The following is a 20,439-nucleotide window of genomic DNA, read 5'->3' on the forward strand; positions in this document are numbered from 1 at the left end:
ACAGACTACCAGGAAGGAGTGACGCCAGATGTCCAGTTAATTAAGAAAAGGACTGAGAAGAAGCCATGGATATTTAGCTAGAGAGTAAATTAGGGATCTTGACCACAGCAGTTCTGGTAGAATAGAGTAGACAGAAACCTAATTGAGATGGGCTTTAGAGAGAAGAATCAAATACAGACAAGCTTTTTTGTCTTTTAAAGAATACATGGATCCAAAGGTGAAAACACTCTTGCATATCATATAGGCTTTCCAATGAACATTAACTTATGTTTATTAATAAGTCAGAGACTCAGTACTAATAGAAATAATTATGGCCTTGGAAGTTAAAATTCTGAATGCAAATTTTCATTTATTTTGAAAGCAAAATCAATGCATTTTCCACAAAAGGCTGTTGTTGCCTTTGTCTCCTAGCTAAAATATCAAGTTAGTTTTGCTTTAGGGACCAGTTAAACACTTAAATACTAAAATTTACAGCTTCACACATTTAGGATTAAAAAAAGTATGGAATGGGGACGGTTTTTAGCCATTGTTATAAAAATATTACTTGCCATCTTCTAAAACTCTATGGAAATTTTCAGTTTTGTAGTTAGAGAAAAAACTGTTAAGTGTAAAAACCTTTTTAAGGCCAAATAACACTGCAAAGGTTTGAGACCCAATTGCAATTTCTGTAACACACTTAATATATATATCATGAATGTAAATCTCTGGACACTGAGCATATCAAGTGAACATCAAATGTACCAGCAGACACCTTAAGCTTTAAAATGCAAAACAGATGCACTGATGAATCATGGCTCTCTCTGGAAAAAAAAAACAACAACTAACTAATGGTGTGTTGTGCAGAATTAACTGTTATTTCCTTTCAGATTAGCTGCTACAGAAGCAGTAACTGATGTGGAGCCATGAGGAAGATAAATATTAACAGACCTCATGTCTCCAAATTTATCAGTTGTTTAATGCTGTTTGGCTTGCGTAAGCCTATTTTAAGTGATAAAACAATAGTTCAAGGGTGAGGCTGGGGGAGGAAGGGAAGTGGGAGAAAAGTGGGAACTGTAATAGCTTAAATAAGATAATAATAATAATAATAATAGTAATAATAATAATAGTAGTAACAGAAAATAATTCAAGCAACCTCATGGGGCATTTTAAAGTCAGGTTTTCCCTGCTTTCTTTCACTTGAAAAAAAAAGTTGGTACTATCTCTACTATTCACGTACTAAGGCACAAGGTGAAAGTATACATCTAGAGGAAATATTAGTCTTTGGAAAAATGTAAATATAAACACACAGAAAGCCAAGTTTAGGGACTAAAGGATATGGTAAAGGCAAGAAATCCATATAGGGCTATATCATCTCTAATGATAAGTCACTAAGTAAAACTTTCTTTCAATTTACTTAACAAAAACATCCAGATAATAACAAGTGACTTAACTGCTGAAATAGTTATCTGCTAATTCTATGAGGTAAGGGAATGAAAGCTGTCATAGAATAAAAGAACTACACACCTTCATTAATTAATACAGATTAGTGCATTCATAGCAAGCAACATCAACAAACAAAAATACTATTGTCTTAGAGACTCAGGCACATCTGCTGTCTGATCGTTCTACTTACTCTACATATCCTCAAACAAGTAACTAGTTGTGTCAGGCCTCAGTTTGCAAATCTATAAAATGGTGGGTTACTGTAGATGATTTATTCCATTTCTAAACATGAGACACTACAATTTACACCAAAAACTTAAAAAATATACCAAATCTTGTCCTGGCTAGTGTAGCTCAGTGGATTGAGCGCAGGCCTGCAACCCAAAAGATCATGGTTTGATTCCCAGTCAGGGCACATGCCTGGGTTGCAGGCCAGTTCCCAGTGCGGGACACACAAGAGGCAACCATACATTGATATTTCTCTCCCTTTCTCCTTCCCTTTCCCTCTAAAGATAAATAAATAAAATCTTTAAAAAAAGGAAAAAATGTACTAAATCTTAAGTATTTAGATAAAAAAGAAGGCAAGTGTTAATCTGGAAAGGTAAACCAATACTTGATTTTTTCTTTTTCCCCCAATGCATGCTGAATATTAAAGAAAAGTTCATCTTTATTATTTTCTATTCCAATTTAGTGAATGAGACTTCTTAAGTAGAATGTCAGGTGTCAGGTATACACATGACTGCCCTTACTCCCAAATCTGAGGTTTGGGGAAGTGTTTGCTATACTGGTAAGAGTGGTGATCCGATGCTTCTAAAGTCGTCATGCTCCTTTGAGAAATTATTTAGACTGGGATTTTCCCAAAACCCAATTTACGAAAGAAGTACAGACCATTATGGTTTCAAATCTACCAAGGTTCAAGACACACACAGGCATTCAAAGTCACAATTACTTGTTGAACAACCATTGTATTTTTTAGATTAGTCTAGTTTTTTTGTTTTTTATTTTGTTTTGTTTTGTTTTGCAGGGGGAGCTTAGTTTCAAGGAAATTAACCTATGCTTTCATCCACATTTCCTATGTTATTTCCAATGTTAAAATTCTTCATGTCCTAATATTTCATGAAACATAATTAACATAGGATTAATAAAACAGGCCTACATAATCACATCAGTCTGGCTATTACATTAAAACTCAGCTCTTTCTACAAACACGTTTCCAAGTCAATTCTGACTTGTAAACCTCATTTTGCTTGTTACCCTTATTTCTGATTTTCCCATTATTCTAGTCAAGTAAATATACTTTAAATAAAATGTAGTCTGTTAATTTCTAACTGTTCTCCTATAAGGTTCTCTCTCTTCAACGAAAGAAAAATTTATTCTACATCTGCCAACCATCTTTTCTCTTCTGCTTCCAAGACCTATTTCAAGAAACTTTTTCATGCATTATAAAGCTTGGTCTGTCTCAGGAGCATTTTACTGGACAAAACAAGCAATATAAAATGAAACTTTATAAAATGAAACTTCCCCCTTTTCAAAAGATTTTATTTATTTATTTTTGGAGAGAGGGAAAGGAAGAGAGGGAGGGAAACATCAGTGTGTGGCTGCCTCTCGCGTGCCCCCTACTGGGGGCCTGGCCCTCAAACCCAGGCACGTGCCCAGCCTGGGAATCAAACCGGCAACCCTTTGGTTCACAGGCTGGCACTCGATTTATTGATCTTCACCAGGGCAAAACTACCTTTTAAATTATTAAAATAAATATAAATTTTAAGAGATTTTCTCTATGTCCTAAAGTCAAGTAAGAGCATATGTAAACATATTATTAGGTGAACTCTGAGGATTATATGCTATTCTCCCATGTCTGAACTTTTCTTTATATTTCTGTGTTGCATTCTGAGATAATCTATAATTTAAATGATTTTGCAGCACATTTGTTTCTTTTATACCCATATCATACTCTTTTGCCATGTAGGGATTCCAGCTAGTATTTTATCTAAAGCAAAAGCTATCTCTGGTGTCTGTGTAGTTTGTACATTCACGGAGAGGGGGACATTTAGATGTTTGTGCTTAATATGCCATCTTGAGCTGATGGCAATAATCTCAAAAATCATGGTCATGTAAAAAACTGTGAATCATACACAGGATTGTATTTTATACTTAAACATTACAAGCATCGCTGTGTGAACAATAACTCCCACACAATTTTAAATAAAACTAACAAATACTTACCAGGGAAAGCATCAAAAGTAATTCTGTCTCCAGGAACAGACCCATCAGGAGGTGCCAGGATTTCAACTTTCTCTGGCGAACTAGCACACATCACCATTGCTTGAGATAGTACTCCCCTCATCTTTGCAGGTTTTAGATTACAAAGTAAAATCACCATCCGATTTTGCATCTGTGTGAAAAACAGGTGATTAAAATGTACAGAATTTGAAGTGATCATACCTCGAATATATCAAGGTATGTCTAATATGCTAAGTATTAAATGTTCTATTTCTGAGGATGTACTGTTATCACTTTGTATCCTAAGTTTTTTACTGCTGTTATAAGCCTTATAGGAAGGTGAAAAAATTCTATAATGACTGACTAAAAAAAAGTTAAAAAAAAAAAAAAAAACAAGCATAGTTTAAAGGACCTCTGAGAAAACATCAAACACACTAACATTCTCATTATGGGGATTCTAGAAAGAAAGGAGGAAAAAAAGGTCAGAGAGCTGATTTGAAAAAATAATGGCTAGTGCAGCGTAGGAAATAGATATCCAGGTCCACAGAGTTCCAAACAACTTGAAAGATCCACACAAAAACATATTATAATTAAACTGGCTAAAGTTAAAAATAGAGTCTTGAAAGCAATAAGAGGAAAAGTAGTCACATACAAAGAAAACAGCATAAGGCTATAAGCAGATTTCTCAATAGAAACTTTGCAGGCCAGAAGGGAATAGAGAGCTGAAAGGAAGAAATCTACAACCCAGAATACTCTACCATAAAATGTTATCATTCAAAATTGAAGGATAAAGTTTCCCAGGCAAGAAAAAAAAAAGGATCTCACCCTAACGAAACAAAAAGATCTAAGTCAAAAACAGTGCGGAGAGGGTAGTAAAAACAGTATTTTTAGAATGCCTTAAACTTAAAATAAAGTTTTTTTTCTAGAATGCCTTGAACTTAACTGCATATCAGCTTAAAATAGACTGCTTTGGATTGATATCTATGGGTAACAACTAACCAAATGTACAAAAGATACACTAAAAATAGGGAGAAAGAAATCTAAATGTAACACCAAAGAAAACCAGCAAATCACAAGAAAAGAAACCAAGAGAAGAACAGAGGAGAAATACAAAAACAATAAAAAAACAAGTAACAAGATGGGAATAAGTACATGCCTATCAATAATTACTTAAAATATAAATGAAGTAAATGCTCCAATAAAAAGACACAGGGTGACTGAACAAAATAAAGAGCAGGATCCATTAGTATACTACCTATAAGAGATTTACCTCAGCTCAAAAGAAACACAGACCATGAAAAAAGAAGAGATGAAAATAAAAAAACCTAGGATAGTAATACTCTTATTAGGGAAAACAGACTTTAAACAAAGGCTAAAAAAAAGACAAAGAATGGCATAACATTATGATAAAGGAGTTAATATGAAAAATGGATATAACATTTGTAAATATTTACACACCCAACATAGGAGCACATAAATATATTAAGCAAATATTAACAGGCATAGAGACTGCTGGTCAAGATGAAGATGTTAGTAAACATGGCTTGCCTCCTCACACAACCACAGCAAACATTACAACTAAACTATAAAACAACTATCACCCAGAATCCTCAGAAAAATTGAGGTGTGTGGAAGTCAGACAGCCAAGGATTAAAGAAATCACATTCATTCAGACAAGCAGGAGGGGCAGAGACATGGAACAGGTGGCCCCACAGCCACATGTGGTAGATACAAATCAGGAGAGATATCTCAGGAGAAAGGGATCCCAGCCCCACACCAGACTCCCATGCCTAGGGTTCCAGTGCCAAGACGACAAATCCCCACAACTTCCAGTGGGGGACAGCTTCCTCCCAGACAAAAGTTCAGAGGACTGACAGCAGTCATTGTCCCTTTTCTGAGCACTCTGCCACACACAGCCACAGAGCAGTGACACCATATCTGAGACTTCAGCAACATGGTTCACACAGGTGGCTCTGCCCAGGTGATTATCTAAGGCTCCACTCCATCCAACTTATGCATGTGCTTTTCTACATTAGGCCATGCCATCAAGACACCCAGTCAAAGCAGCTCTACCTAATATATAGAAACAAATACAGGGAGGCTGCCAAAATGAGGAGACAACAGAAATGTGGCTGAAAGGAAAGAACAGATCAAAACTGCAGAAAAAGAAAAAACAAAATGGAGATAAACAAACTATCAAATGAAAGGTTCAAAACAACAGTTTTGAACTCATCAGGTACTTCAAAAGCATAAGAAAGACACAGGCAGAAATGAAGTTTACACTATGTGAAATAAAAAAAAAATCTACAAGAAACTAACAGTGGAATGGAGGAAGCCAAGAATAAAATCAATGATTTGGAACATAAGGAAGCAAAAAAGGAAGCAAAAACCAACCAATCAGAATAAGAAGAAAAAAGAATCCAAAAAAGTGAGGCCAGGCTAAGGAGTCTCTGGAACAACTTCAAGAAGTCGAATATTCCCATCATATGGGTGCCAGAAGGAGAAGAAAAAGCGCAAGATTTGAAAACTTACTTGAAAAAATAATGAAAGAAAACAACCCTAATTTGGTGAAGGAAATAGATATACAAGTCCAGGAAGCACAAGAAGTCCCAAACAAGTTGGACCCAAAGAGGCCCATCTTGAGTCCTTTAAAGATAGAGAATCTTAAAAGCAGCAAGAGAAAAGCAGAGTTACCTACAGAGGAGTTCCCAGAAGACTGTGAGCTGATTTCTCAAAAGAAACATTGCAGGGGAGAAGGGAATGGCAAGAAGTATTCAGAATGATGAAAAGCAAGGACCTACAACCTAGATTACTCTACCCAGCAAAACTCTTATTAAGAGTTGAAGGGAAATGGGAGGGAGGGGAGAGGATGGGGGGTGGGATGGGATGGGAGTAATAGACAGAAAACTGTACTTGAAAAATAATTAAATAAAAAAAAAAGAGTTGAAGGGAAGATAAAGTACCTCCCAGACAGGGTAAGCTAAAGGAGTTAGTTCTTCATAACCAAACCATTATTAAGTGAAATACTAAAGGGACTTATTTTGGGGAAAAAAAAATGAAAACTATGAACACTAATGGCAATAAATTCACAACTATCTACAACTCAATCTAAAAAAAAACAAACTGAGCAAACAAGCAGAACAGAAACAGAATCGTAGGTATGGAGATCATCTGGATGGTTATCATTTGGGATGGGGAAGCGGGGGAAGGGGCAGAATGGGGAAAAAGGTGCAGGGATTAAGAAGCACAAATTGGCAGGTACAGAATAGGCAGAGGATGTTAAGTTTAAGTACAGGATAGAAAATGGAGTAGCCAAAGAACTTACATGCATGATCCATGGACCTGGACTAAATGGGGTATTACTGGAAGGAATGGGGCACACTGGGTGGAGGGGGGCAATGGGGGAAATGTTGGGACAGCTGTCACAGCATAATACATAAAATACATTTTTAAAAATTAACAGCATAACAGAAGAAATTGACAGTATTGAATAATAATAGTAAACTTCAGTACCTTACTTACATAGGTGGACAGATCAACCAGACTGAAAACAGGAAAACGTTGGCCTTAAATGACATATTAAATGAGATGAACTTAAAGTTTACAGAACATTTCGTCCAAAAAACTGAAGAATACACATTCTTTTCAAGTGCCTCTGGGACATCTTCCAGAATAGATCACATGTTAGGCCAGAAATCAAGTCTCAATAAAGTTAAGATTGATATCATATCAAGTATCTTTTCTAACCACAATGCTGTAAAACTAGAAATCAACTACAAGAAGAAAAATGGAAAAAACACCACAAACATGTGGAGAGAAAACGACATGCCCCTAAACAACCAAAAAGTCAAAGACAAAACTAAAGAGGAAATTTAAAAATCTTGAGACAAATAAAAATAGAAATTAAACTCTCCCAAATCTATGGGATGCAGCAAAATCAGTTTTAAGAAGGAAGCTCATAAAAATTGAAGCCTATCTCAAGGAACAAGAAAAATCACAATAAACAATCTAAACTTACACAGAACTAGAAAAGGTACAAATAAAACCCAAAGTTAGTAGAAGGAATAAAACAATAAAGATAAGAAGAGAAATTGACAAAATTAGGGAATAAAAAGATCAATGAAACTAAGGGCTGGTCCTTTAAAAATATAAATAAAAACGATATACCTTTAGCTAAACTCATAATGAAAAAAAGATAGGGTCCAAATAAATAAAACCACAAATGAAAGTGAAGTCACAACAGACAAAATAGAAATACAAAGAATCATGAAAGAATACTATGCACAATTACAGATCAACAAATTGGACAATCTAGAATAAATGTGTAAACTCCTACAAATGTAGACACTTCTAAAACTAAATCAGTAATAAAAAATAACTCCCTCCAAAACATCCAGGTCCTGAATGGCTTCGCAGTTGAACTCTACCAGACATTTAAAGAGGAATTAATACCTGTCCTACTCAACCTATTCCAAGGAATTTCAAGAGGAAGGAACGCTTCCAAACTCATACTACTAGACCAGCATTATCCTGATACTAAACCCAGAAAATGACTCTACAATAAAGGAAAATTACAGCCAATTTCCTTCATAAACACAGGTGGAAATATTCTCAACAAAACCAAATACTAGATAAATTCAACTGTACACTGAAAAGATCATGCACCATGCTCAAATAGATTATTTTAGGGATGCAAAGGCGATTCAATATCTGCAGAACATTCAATGTTATTCATCATTTAAATGAAACCAAAAATAAAAATCATATGATCTCCTCCACAGAGACCAATAAAGCATTTGACAAAATTCCAATATCCATTCATGATGAAAACTCCCAATGAAGTGGATGTACAGGATACATACCTTAACATAATAAAGCCTATATATGACAAATCCATAGCTAACATCATAATTCTACATTGATAAGTTGAAACCTTTTCCCCTAAGATCATTAAAAGGACAAGATGCCCATTCTCAGCACTTTTATTCAACATAGTTATTGGAAGTCATAGCCACAGCAATCAGACAAGAAATACAAATAAAAGGCATCCTAATAAGAGAGAGAGAAGTAAAAACATCATGATTTGCAGATGACATGATACTGTATACATAAAACCTTAAAGACTGCACAGACAGAATTTAAAACTAATAAATTCATTTCAGCTGAAAGATACAAATACATGGTGTTGGAAAAAACTAGCTAGATATGTGGAAAAAAAAGTGAATCTGGGCCACTTTCTTAAACCATACATTAAAATAGTTAAAATAGTTAAAATGGTGTGGTTTCACACCTGAAACCACAAACTCTTGGAAGAAAGCATATACAATACACACTTTGACATCACTTGCAGCAATATTTTATTGGATATGTCTCCCTGCACAAGGGCAATAAAGACAAAAATAAAGAAACAGAACTACACCAAACTAAGTATTTTTTGCACAGCAAAGGAAACCATCAACGAAATGGAAACAAACTTAACAAATGTCAAGAGATATTTGCAATAATATTCTGATAGGGGGCTAATATCCAAAATATATATGGAACTCATACAACTTAACACAAAAAAGCCAAACAATTCAATTAAAAAAATGGGTATATTATCTGAATAGAAATTTCTCCAAAACAGATATAAAGATGGTAAAATATGAAAAGATGCTCAACATCGCTAACCATCAGAGAGATGCAAATCAAAATCATGTATCACCACATGTATCATCAGAATGGCTATGATCAAAAAGTCAGCAAATTAACAAGTGTCGGCAAGAACGCAGGCAGAAGGGAACCCTCAGGCACCACTGGCGGGAGTATAAAATGATATAACCACTATGAAAAACAGTACAGAGGTTCCTCAAAAAATTAAAAATAGAGCTATCAGATAGTCCAGCAATTCTACTTCTGGGTATTTATCTGAAGAAAACAAAAACATAAACTAAGACATATAAATGCACCCCCCATGTTCACTACAGTGTTATTTATGATAGCCAAGATGTGGGAGACACCTGGGTGTATACTGATCAATGAATGGATCAAGAGGATGTGGTATTATGTACAACAGAATATTATTCAGCAACAAAAAAAATGCAGTACTGACATTTGTGACAATACGGCTAAACCTAGAGGGTATTATGCCAAGTGAAGTAAGTCAGACAAAGAAAGACAAGTAACATATGATTCCACTTATATGTAAAATATAAAAAATTAAAACAAACCAGCAACAGACTCATACATACGAAGAACACACTGATGGCTGCCAAGGGGAGGGGCACAGAGAGATGGGGGAATAAGGCGAAGGGGAATACGAGGCACAAACTTGTAGTTATAAATCAGTAAATCATGAGGACACAACACACAGCACAGGGCAGAGTCAATACTATCGCAGTAACTTTGTACAATGACAGTTACTAGACTTATCACGGTGATCACGTGGCAAGGTATGTAAATGTAGAATCACAATATTATGTACCTGAATATTATATAGTTGACATATATTATGTCAACTATACTTTAAATTTAAAAAAATAGGCCTAAGTTTCTAATTTAAAAGGCCGCTTTTTGAAGGTCTTCTTGAGTAAGAACTCTTCTTCAACAAGTAACCTGAAAATACCACACATATGAGAATTTTTTAAAATGTCACTGCAATTAGGTATAAGAGTAGCTAAATGCAATCTTCTAAGGATTAGATAATTATTTGTAGATCTTTACCTCTGAAAAATATACAAATCTATAACATTCTGTATGTAATTATGGGAGGGTGTTAAGTGTCCTGGCTTTATAGAATGTTTACTAGTACTGCCTTGATGGGTTAGATACAGATATGCATAAAGAAAATTGCTTATGGCTGTGTCTGACAGCTTGTGGAATAGAAAATAGTCTGCAACCTGTTGAGAACAAAAAAGATAAAGCCCAAATGAAGTCCAATTTAAAGTCCAATTTAACCGGCATAAGATCACCTGGTTCTTTTTTCCAAGGCTCATGAACTTACCTTCATAAATAGTTACGAAGGAGTCCTGGTCCTATGCAAGAGGAATGTTTAAAAAAATAGCACACACATATGACCTATCTCTGCACTTTTCATAGATAAGAGAAACTTCTTCACTCACCCACTGAATAGAGCAGCTAGATGATCCTATTAATACGAGGCAGACCAAGTTACTCCTTAGCTCAAAACCCTCCAATGCTTCTCATCTCACTTACTATAAAAGCCAAAGTCTTTTCAATGATCGATAAAACCCTGTATTATTTGGCTTATATATCTGATTTCATCTCACATGGTACTCCCATTATTTGCTCTGCTATCGTGACACTGCTTTCTGATGCTCCTTGAATATCTCAGGCATCTGTTTGATTCGGCTACTTAAAACGCTCTTCCAACAGAGAGACATATGACTTGTTTTCTTCGTTTCCTCACACCTCTACTTAAATGTCATTTTTTAATAAGGTCTTTCTGAACTACTTTATTATCAAATGACATCATCATAGCCTTAATATCTCCTAATTTCTTCCCTACTTTATTTTTTCTTGATATTTATCACTATTAACTTGTTACAATTTTCTGACTCCCCCACAGAAATGTGAGCATCACAAAGGCAGGACTTAAAAAAAATCTGTCACCTGAATTCAACTGTTATAGTGCTTGTTCAGAATAGTTCTGGTACACCGTAGGTGCTCAGTAAATATTTGCATCTAGAAATATGAATAAATAAATGTAGAGATTTGTCCAAGTTCACAAAGCAGTAAGTAATATACCTGGCAATGAATGGAGAGAGGCACAAGTATCTTAATGTTGAAGTCTATAGTCTTTGCAGTATCTCTGAAGTATTATGGAGCACAGGAAATAGGTAACTCAAATTACTATAAAAGATACTTGGAAAGAACAAACTAAAACTATTACTGTCTTTAATTTATTCCACCATCATTGGGAATATATATATGTATTTCCATACATATACATACACCATAACATATACGCATATAAAAATACTTTTTTTAGCCCTGGCTGGTGTGGTGCAGTGGCTTGAGTCGGCTGGCCTTTAAACCAAAAGGTCACTGGTTCAATTCCCAGTCAGGGCACATGTCTGGGTTGCAGGCCAGATCCCCAGTTGGGGGTACGAGAGGCAAGCAATTGATGTATCTCTTGCGCATTGATGTTTCTGTTCCTCTCTTTTTCCCTCTCCTCCCCTTTCTCTAAAAATAAATAAATAAAATCTTAAAAAATACTTTATATTTTTAAATACCTAAGCAACACAAAAATAAAAAACATCCAATTTTTAACAACTAATAGGATATCAATAAAATCTGCAGTTTAATTTCCACGATTCCCTCTCCTCTTTTTTCTTAGAAAAGTATGAAGATATTTTAGTTACAAAAACATAATATTTGTTCTCTTACTTTTAGGCTGGTGTTTTTGGGGTTTTTATTAATAGTGATTTTTTAAAAATAAAGGAATAATAAAACTCCATAAGGAATGATGATTATATAAAATACCAAACTAAAAACATTTTTTCAACTGAGAAAAAAAATACATCATCTTTCTATCCTCATGAATCCAATCCTAAGGTACAGATCTTTTGCAAGATTTGAGTCATTTTATATACTTTTTTTGGTAGAATTACCACATTCAAACTAATCAAACAAACTAATCAATAGTGGCTCGTGTTGTTTAGTCATCTAACACAAAATTATATGATAAAACATTAAAGAAAGAGGAAACAAAAGTGTCCTGTGTATGCAGAAGTAATTTTATTTGTACAAATTACCTGATCAAGAGGGACATGATTCACCAGGCCACTGACAACGGTCCTGGGGGCTGCTTCTCCAACATCGACTTCTTCTACATACAAAGAGTCTGCGTCCGGATGTTTTTTAGCAGTGATGATGCAACCAATTCGAAGATCCAGGCGCGAAACATCTATTGGCTTAGAATCAGCACTTCCCGCTATAGATTGTTGTTTTTTCTCCCTTTTCTCTCCTTTAAAAACAAAAAATTCTAAATGGGTAAACATCTGAAACAAACCAAAAATAAAATACGAAAAACTCCACAGCACTGATACTGATGAAATTAAAGGAAAAAAAAAGTCTTATCTCCTACTTTCACTTCAATAACAAAGGAAAGAAAGAATTATTTACTAAAGTCAGTACCCTGGACCCTGTTTTAGCTGTTTCTCTGTTGAGTAACAGCCTTTATCTCTAGTTAAAGACATAGATAAGAGGTTGGTGAACTATATAGCTCACTGGCCAAATCTAGCACAAGGACTGTTTCTGTCAAAGTGTTCTTAGAACACAATCATTTGTTCACTTACATATTACCTACGGCTGTTTTTATACCGCGGCAGAGCCAAAGCGTAGTCACAGAGCTTCATGGCCTATAAAGCCACATACCTACAAAACGGCGCTTACTGAAAAAGTTTACATTTCCCTGAAACAGAGCTGCAGAAAATCCTGTGCAATTTTTACTGTGACTTTCTACAAAGTGAAAAATCCTACATTTAGAAAGAATGCCACACTTTGTAGCCAGCTAATGGAATAAACTATCAAATATAATTTCACTGCTAAAATGTTTCTCTCAATTAAACACACTGATAAGCATATAATGAATTTCTCCAATCCTTTTATTTCCCTGAAGACTTATCAGGGCTTTAGGCTTGTCCACAGGAACTATTTGAGCAGAAGAGAATATTTATTTTGATTATATTTTCAAAATCCTACTTTTATTTATATGCTGGTAATCTAACTCTTATTGGTATATGATTACTTAAGCTACTGAGTGAAAATGCAGCCTATCTGGATTCAAATTCTTTAAGTTTACATTTAATTTCTCTGGCAGAAAAAAAAAGAAAACAAAAACAAAAACATATTTATCTTTGAATCACACTACTGAGACTTGAATCACAATATATTTCCTTTCAACTGTACCTATGATTAATCTTTGAACAAATATTTACTGAGGTCTAAGGCACTAGAAAGAACTATTAAGATGAGCAGACCAAGCTATCAAAGCACTGAAAATCTCTTTCAAGGAAGACAGATGTATCAATGAATATATGATAAATATTACATACACAAGGAAATACAGAAGCAGAGAAGAATAATTTTCTCTGGAGCAGGAAATGAAGATTTTGTGTAAATGGCATTCACAATTTCTACAAAAACAGTTTACAAAAGAAGAGACAGAGCTAGTTCAAAATAGTTAAGTTTCTAATCTTATTAGCAAATTATTAAAAATACCACTTTCCATGTAGCAAATTCACAAAGGTTTTTTTAATGGTAAAAACCCAAATATTAGAGATATGTATTACTAGAAGAAAATATACCAAAACCCTAAATAGTAGTTATCTTTGAGTGATAAACTAAGCACTTTGTAATACTGCAGTATAACAGTATAGTTATATCCACATGTATTTTTTAACTTCATATCCCAGAATTTGAAATACTACCTTTATCAGGATTCCCCATTCCAGAGGTAATTACAAATATTAAAATCTATCCCAAGAACTTTGTTAGTCATCATAAGGGATTTTAGGAATATTCAATGACATGAGTGATGCTTATATGCGGCAGTCTAGAAAGATTGTGTGGGCACCACAGAACTTCCCTGTGCAGAATTTTGACTCGGGCAATCACAGCAGCCAAACACCTATGGAACAACCTTCTATTCCATCACTGTCCAACACAGCACCTGCCAACCATATATATAGCTATTTACATTTAAATTTAAAGTAACTGAAAATTCAATTGTGTAGTCACAGTGGATACATTTCAAATGTTCAACAGCTACACGTGACTACTGTGCTGAGCAATACAACTATACAGCATTTCCATCACCAAATAAAGTTCCACTGGACAGAGGTCTTCTAGACCTAGAGCTCCATCTGGTCTTGCGTGCTGCCTCCTCCCACACAAGAGGACTTTGTTGTCTCATTGGACTAGAAGACTGGTGGATCCTGCCGTCAAGAACAACCATACATCTTTGAGTATGGATCTCATCAGACTTAGGACAGGCTGCGTAACTGTTTTATGCTCGCTTCTTCATAAATTTTATGATGTGGAAGAATCAGTCTGACTTGCTCAGTCTGATTTGCTTTCACTGTAACTACACCACCTAGTGATGAAGTTTTACAGAGGAGGATGTACAGCCCCCATCTATTTCTAACTAATAGAGACTACTTAGGTTTGCCACAAGGAATTCACAAGCATTAGATGCTCAATTAGCTTAGGTGAGGTCACAAATCTCTCAGCCATTTTATATTTTTAAAAGATTTTTAAATGAGTCTAAGTAATATGAGCAATAAGTATAAAAATTACAAAAGCACTTTTTAAGAAAATTTGGGAAAATGAAATCTAGAAAGGAGTAAAGCAGATAGGTAAAAAAAAGTCTTATTTATGCTTAGAAAAATAGCTTTGGCAACAAGGTAAGATAAACTAGAAAAGTTTATTTTAAATTTAAAATAAACTAGAAAAGATGAGGCTTTAGCATTAATTCAGACGAGAGATCCTGACCACAAGAACTTAAACTAGGGTAGCACCTAACAAAACCAAGGCACAGAGCAAGGTATGCTTTGGTGGCAGGAAGTACAGGCTTTGGTGGACAATCGGATATAAAAATTGAGGGAGTGGGACAGGTTAAGCCGATTTCTTGTCTGGTTGGCTAAATAGATGGTGATACACTTTCAACTTCAGTTCTTATGGGTTCCTAAAACTTTAACATCCCTATGCCTTACTTCAGACATTCTGCTTTGACTGGAATATCCTTTTCCCAGCTCCGCAGCTGCTCCTAAGCTAACTATCTGTGACTTTTCTGAAACGATCCCCAAATATACAACACAATTCAGTCACACCAAACTACGTATCGGTCTCTACACTTAAGCTCTACGTTCTATGTTTTAAATTCTACTGGTTCCTCTACCTCAAATGACATACTCTGACCATGTCCAACTTGGTCTACCTTCACACATCCTTTAGGGTTCAGCTTCTATGTTCTAATATCATACTGTTCCTAATTTTATTCTAGTTCATAAAAGTTAAAGCTTTCTACTTCTAACTAACAAACGTTCTACTTCTAAGTAATCTATCAAAAATGTTGAGTAGACCTGATAGAGCAGGTAAGAACCAAATAAGCTTAAAGGAAAATACCTTTCTTTTCAAGTTTCTCTTTCGCCTTCTTTTCTTCCCCTCCTTCTCCTTTTACCTGTTCTTTGGCACCAGAAGATATAGTTGTGATTGGTACAGACTGTGTCATATTTTCAGAATTAGCTTGCAGCGGAGTACCGGATGGAAATGGTATTTGTTTCACTAATACAGAAATGAAATAAGTAATGTCATTTACATTAAACCAAGAAACAAGATAAAACCGTGAAACTGTGAATCACAAATATGATTAAATGAGAAATTCACTGTATATGATGACCAAGCCTCTACTGTCTGAGACTGTAAACAGCCTGCCTAGAAATTAAATAAATTTTAAAGATGAGAAAAGAATACATGTTTCTCCTTTAATCACTGATGACTAAACAGAAAATTACAGATAACAATAATAGCTAATATTTATTATGGATTTAGTATGTCCCAGACACTTTTCAAAATGCTTTATATGAATTAACTCATAATTTTCAAACATATTTAAGCAGCAAATTCTATTCATATCTCCATTAACAGATAATCATCCTGAGTCATAGAGAAGTCAAAAATCACGCACACAGTGAGTAGGAAAACAGGATTTATACTTAAGTAGTCTGTCTCCGGAGACTCTGTGCTCTCATGGTTTGGGGCAAGATAACATATTTTTCATGCAGATTTTCCTTTATATTGAACAATCAACTAGGAAGATAATAGTAATAATAATAATCTCTGTATCACAGATTTAATGGACAGACAACATTATTTGTTCATAATTCTATTTCAAAAAACAACTTTTTTAAAGAAGCAAAGACAATTCCTTCAGCGATATTAAAAACATTCTCACAGCCCAGTGAAAACAGAGACGCAATCCTCTGAGGGATTCTGACATGACTGTTTCTGGCCAATATTCAGACCACTTTTCTGAGGAACTGTTTTTTAATTTCCCTGGAGGTTGTTGCTTCTTTTAGTTTTGTGAAATTCCAGCTATGCCTATTTTATGTTTTAGCATTAAGATAGAATTTAATACTTTAAATCAAACTGTTGATTTGTTTTAGTATTATCAATAAGGTCAGAGTTGAAAAGTTTAACATTTCAGGGCAATCTTCCAGAACTGAAAGAAAAAAAAAGCAGTTTTATACTGCTAATATTTTAACTGTTTACCTGCATTCCAAATCTCCTAATCTTGAAAAACGTCAATTAGCCTCAAATTTTCAATTGACAAATGATATTCTCTCTAGTTGACAGTTTTAAGCATACACTATTAATTTTTCCTGACTTTTATATATGTCACTAAGGGTAGAGTCATACTATAGTATTCAAAATAATTCACTGATGGAATGATGGTCGAAGGAAAGTACGCCTGGACTTTCCAAACTCACCAGGAAAGGATTTTCTGTAATACCATCAAATGGCTTTTTGCATGATACTTTGAAATTGTAATAGAACTATTACTATTAGTGATTTATAATAATGTAAATTTATCTAGACCCCTTTAAAAATAATTCAAGAGAAGTTTAATTTTATTTACAATGTGAGAGTTAAAATGATAATTATCTACTGACTTGGACAATTTAAGAAATGTACAATTTCATAAAAATTATATTTTTAAGCTTCCATTTCCTCATATACAAAACAAGGGTATCTGTGTACACATAATTTTATAATTTATGTGAAACACTTGGCAACACAGTGCTCAAAATATAGTAAAAGTTCATAAATGCTAACTAAATATTCTTATGGCTTATTTTCAAAACCTATTCAGTAGGTAACCGTGATAATGAAGTTGAAGCATAGCACAGGAATTAAAAGCACAGGTTTTGAATCCTGGCTTTGCTACTTTTTGTCTCATGCAAGATCATGCGCCTTTTCTATATTTCCATTTTCCTTATACACAAGACTGGATGCTATGAGAGTAAAATGAGAAACCAAGGATAATACCTGAATTAATAAATGATAAAAGAAATAATAATTACTACTATAAATAAAAATGTATCATTTCTACATTTAATCACCTCCATTTTTAATTTCTGCCTGAATGAGCTCTTGCTTCAGTTCTTCAATTTCTTTCTTCAATTTAGCATTTTCAACTCGAAGTTTCTTCTCTTCTCTCAAAGTTGCCTGCAAAACTAAGATGAAGAAAATCAAGTATAGCTGTGTTTCCTAAAAGGTGTGTTATGAACACTACTTGAAAAGAGAGCACAGTCAGGACAAACATAGCTAGGACAACACTAACAACCAAGTGTCTGGCCAGTTCCTTTACATCAGAGTTTAGTATTATTAAAACACGATGACATTTGAAAGAGAGAAAAGGGAGAAAATCTGAATAATAGGCGGCTTTGTTTATGAATCATTTTAGCTTCTGTAAAGATGCTTATGCCAACTTAAGAATCTGGTTTAAAGTGTCAATAACAGATAAAGCTATAAAAAAAGAGATAGGTATTAGATGTATTAAATCACCATATTTTTCAGACTATAAGGCACCCCCCCCCCCACCATCTGGGAGAAATAATGGTTGTTAATGCTGCTGTTGAGTTCTGTTTACATTTACATTGGTGAAATATTATGTTATTTATGTTATTAAATATTTTACCTCAAAAAATGTACATTGTTGCTTTAAAAATTTTCCCCCTATTTTCCTCCTCTGAAACTTAGGTAAGTCTTATGGTCTGAAAAATAAGGGTATTTATTTTTTAAGAGTCTGAGATCTAATAATGATACCAAATAATAAAATAACTATTCTCATTTTTTAGGCCATAACCTGTAAAAGTAGCAGAACAATCTTTTATTACACTGTCTCAGAAGCTGAGCTGACCAAACATTGAATGAATGAAATTCAAAGATTTGCTCATAATAATATGTGTGTAAAAGGTGAGCAACAGAATACACAAAAACATAAAAGAAAAACAATGATTCTCACTGGGGTTGACAGTGCTCCCTAAGTGGGATTTTGAAAACACAAGGGAGTATTTTTTGGCTGTAACATATAATGGGAGTCATTACTGGCACTGACAGGGCTGGGGCCAGGAATGCCAGGTGTCCTGACATATACTAGATAAAGGTTTTGGGGTTTTCATTACATTAATACTGGCCATTGAAAAATAAAATACACTTGAACAAAACAAAAATCAACCTAAGTCCTAAAAGCAGAAATTCAGATATTATATTTTTATACACACCACAGCAATTTCTAAGCAGAACTTAAAGTATTGGGAAAAAATTAAAAATCATTTCCAAAAATGCCTTACTAGAGAGAAATATGAAAGTATAAATTTTTCTTCTACACAGGTTAGAGAAGATACTGCAGTTTGTATTTGATTTCACACAATTTTCTTCATTTTTAATCTCTAATTCTATACCAAATTATTTTAAATGCTATTTTTGCCTTAGCAGTCTGGAAATAATACATTGCTTTTTTCTACATAGCATACATTCACTATATATCAATTCTAATTCATCTTAACCCTATTCTAATATTTCACTCAAAATTTAAAATATTAAAAGAATCTAAAAGTTATCATCAACTTAAAATAATCATTTATGTAGTAAACACTTTTATTGGCAATATATAACTCATTTTAAGTCTCCCCTTTGGAAATTTAAATTTTTCTTACTTGCTTTTTCCTTAAGAAGAGCAACTTGCTGCTTAAGATACTCAATAATTTGATCTGCTTCTGCACCTTTCTGTTCCAGTCTCTTCAGAACAGCATCATTGGTTGCCATTTTTGCCAAGAAACGGCAGAAAATCCTAAGTGAAAAAATAAAAGTGATAAATTATGCTGTTCAAAGAATAAATTTATTTTAGAGGACATTTTGAACAAGCAGTCTAAGAAAAATATTTTCTATGTACCAGATCAATATGTTAGAAAAAAAATTCCCTATAAACCAAACCAAAGGCAGACTTATTAAATAAACTAATTTCCAAATCAGTATGAAAGAGATCAATTTTCTTTCTAAATGCAAGAACGATGCTATTTAAACACACTTTTAAAAATCCTCACCCAAGGACAATTTTTTCCATTGCTTTGAGAGAGAGAGAGAGAAAGGCATCAATTTGATGTCTCACTTATATTTATGCAGTTATTGATTCCTTCTTGTATGTGCCCTTACAGGGACTGAACCTGCAGCTCTGGCATACTGGGTCACTGTCCTAACTAACTGAACCACACCACCCAGAGCTATCCCCCCCCCCCAATGCTTTTAGCAAGACAGGAAGGGAGAGAGATAGAAACATTTATGCAAGAGAGAAGCCTCGATTAGTTACCCCTCATTAGTGCTGGACAGGGGAGGATCTCACAACCTAGGCACGAGCCCTGACAGGAATCAAACTTGCAACATTATGGTTCAGGGAGGACGCTCCCACCAACGGAGCCACAAAGGCCAGGGCTAACAACATTTGAGGTTGTAAAGTTTCTAAGAAAGTTTAAAATATTGCAGAACATTATGACAAAACAGAAACACTAAGGGAAAAGAATAGCCATAACCTTAACTAAGCTAAAACCAAGCACCACACCAGTGTTCCAAAGAAGTGCTAAATTCCTTCTGTTTCTTTTGCATCTTGTATATTTCTACTGCTTGTTTAATTATATACAATTTTAAGAAGAAACATGTGATTAGGAAAGACAAATATTAAAAGAAAAAGATCAACATTTAGGAAAATATCAGTATTAATTATATGCCTACTCA

At 34.3% G+C, this 20,439-nt stretch overlaps 1 protein-coding gene across 1 annotated transcript in view; it reads right to left on the bottom strand.

Annotated features, from left to right (window-relative positions):
* Nucleotides 1-20,439, bottom strand: part of AIMP1 (aminoacyl tRNA synthetase complex interacting multifunctional protein 1) — a 39,020-nt gene that overhangs the window by 5,813 nt on the left and 12,768 nt on the right. Inside the window, exons 2-6 of the mRNA XM_037031890.1 lie at nt 19,368-19,501; nt 17,769-17,882; nt 15,772-15,930; nt 12,399-12,610; nt 3,646-3,814 (exon numbers count right to left, since the gene is read on the bottom strand). Of these exons, the coding sequence (XP_036887785.1) occupies nt 3,646-3,814; nt 12,399-12,610; nt 15,772-15,930; nt 17,769-17,882; nt 19,368-19,501 (788 nt within the window). The remainder of the gene's footprint in view (nt 1-3,645; nt 3,815-12,398; nt 12,611-15,771; nt 15,931-17,768; nt 17,883-19,367; nt 19,502-20,439) is intronic.

This window comes from Sturnira hondurensis, unplaced genomic scaffold (genome assembly GCF_014824575.4).
Source record: "Sturnira hondurensis isolate 20B ecotype Veracruz unplaced genomic scaffold, ASM1482457v3 Scaffold0021214, whole genome shotgun sequence".
Classification (NCBI taxonomy): Eukaryota; Metazoa; Chordata; class Mammalia; order Chiroptera; family Phyllostomidae; genus Sturnira; species Sturnira hondurensis.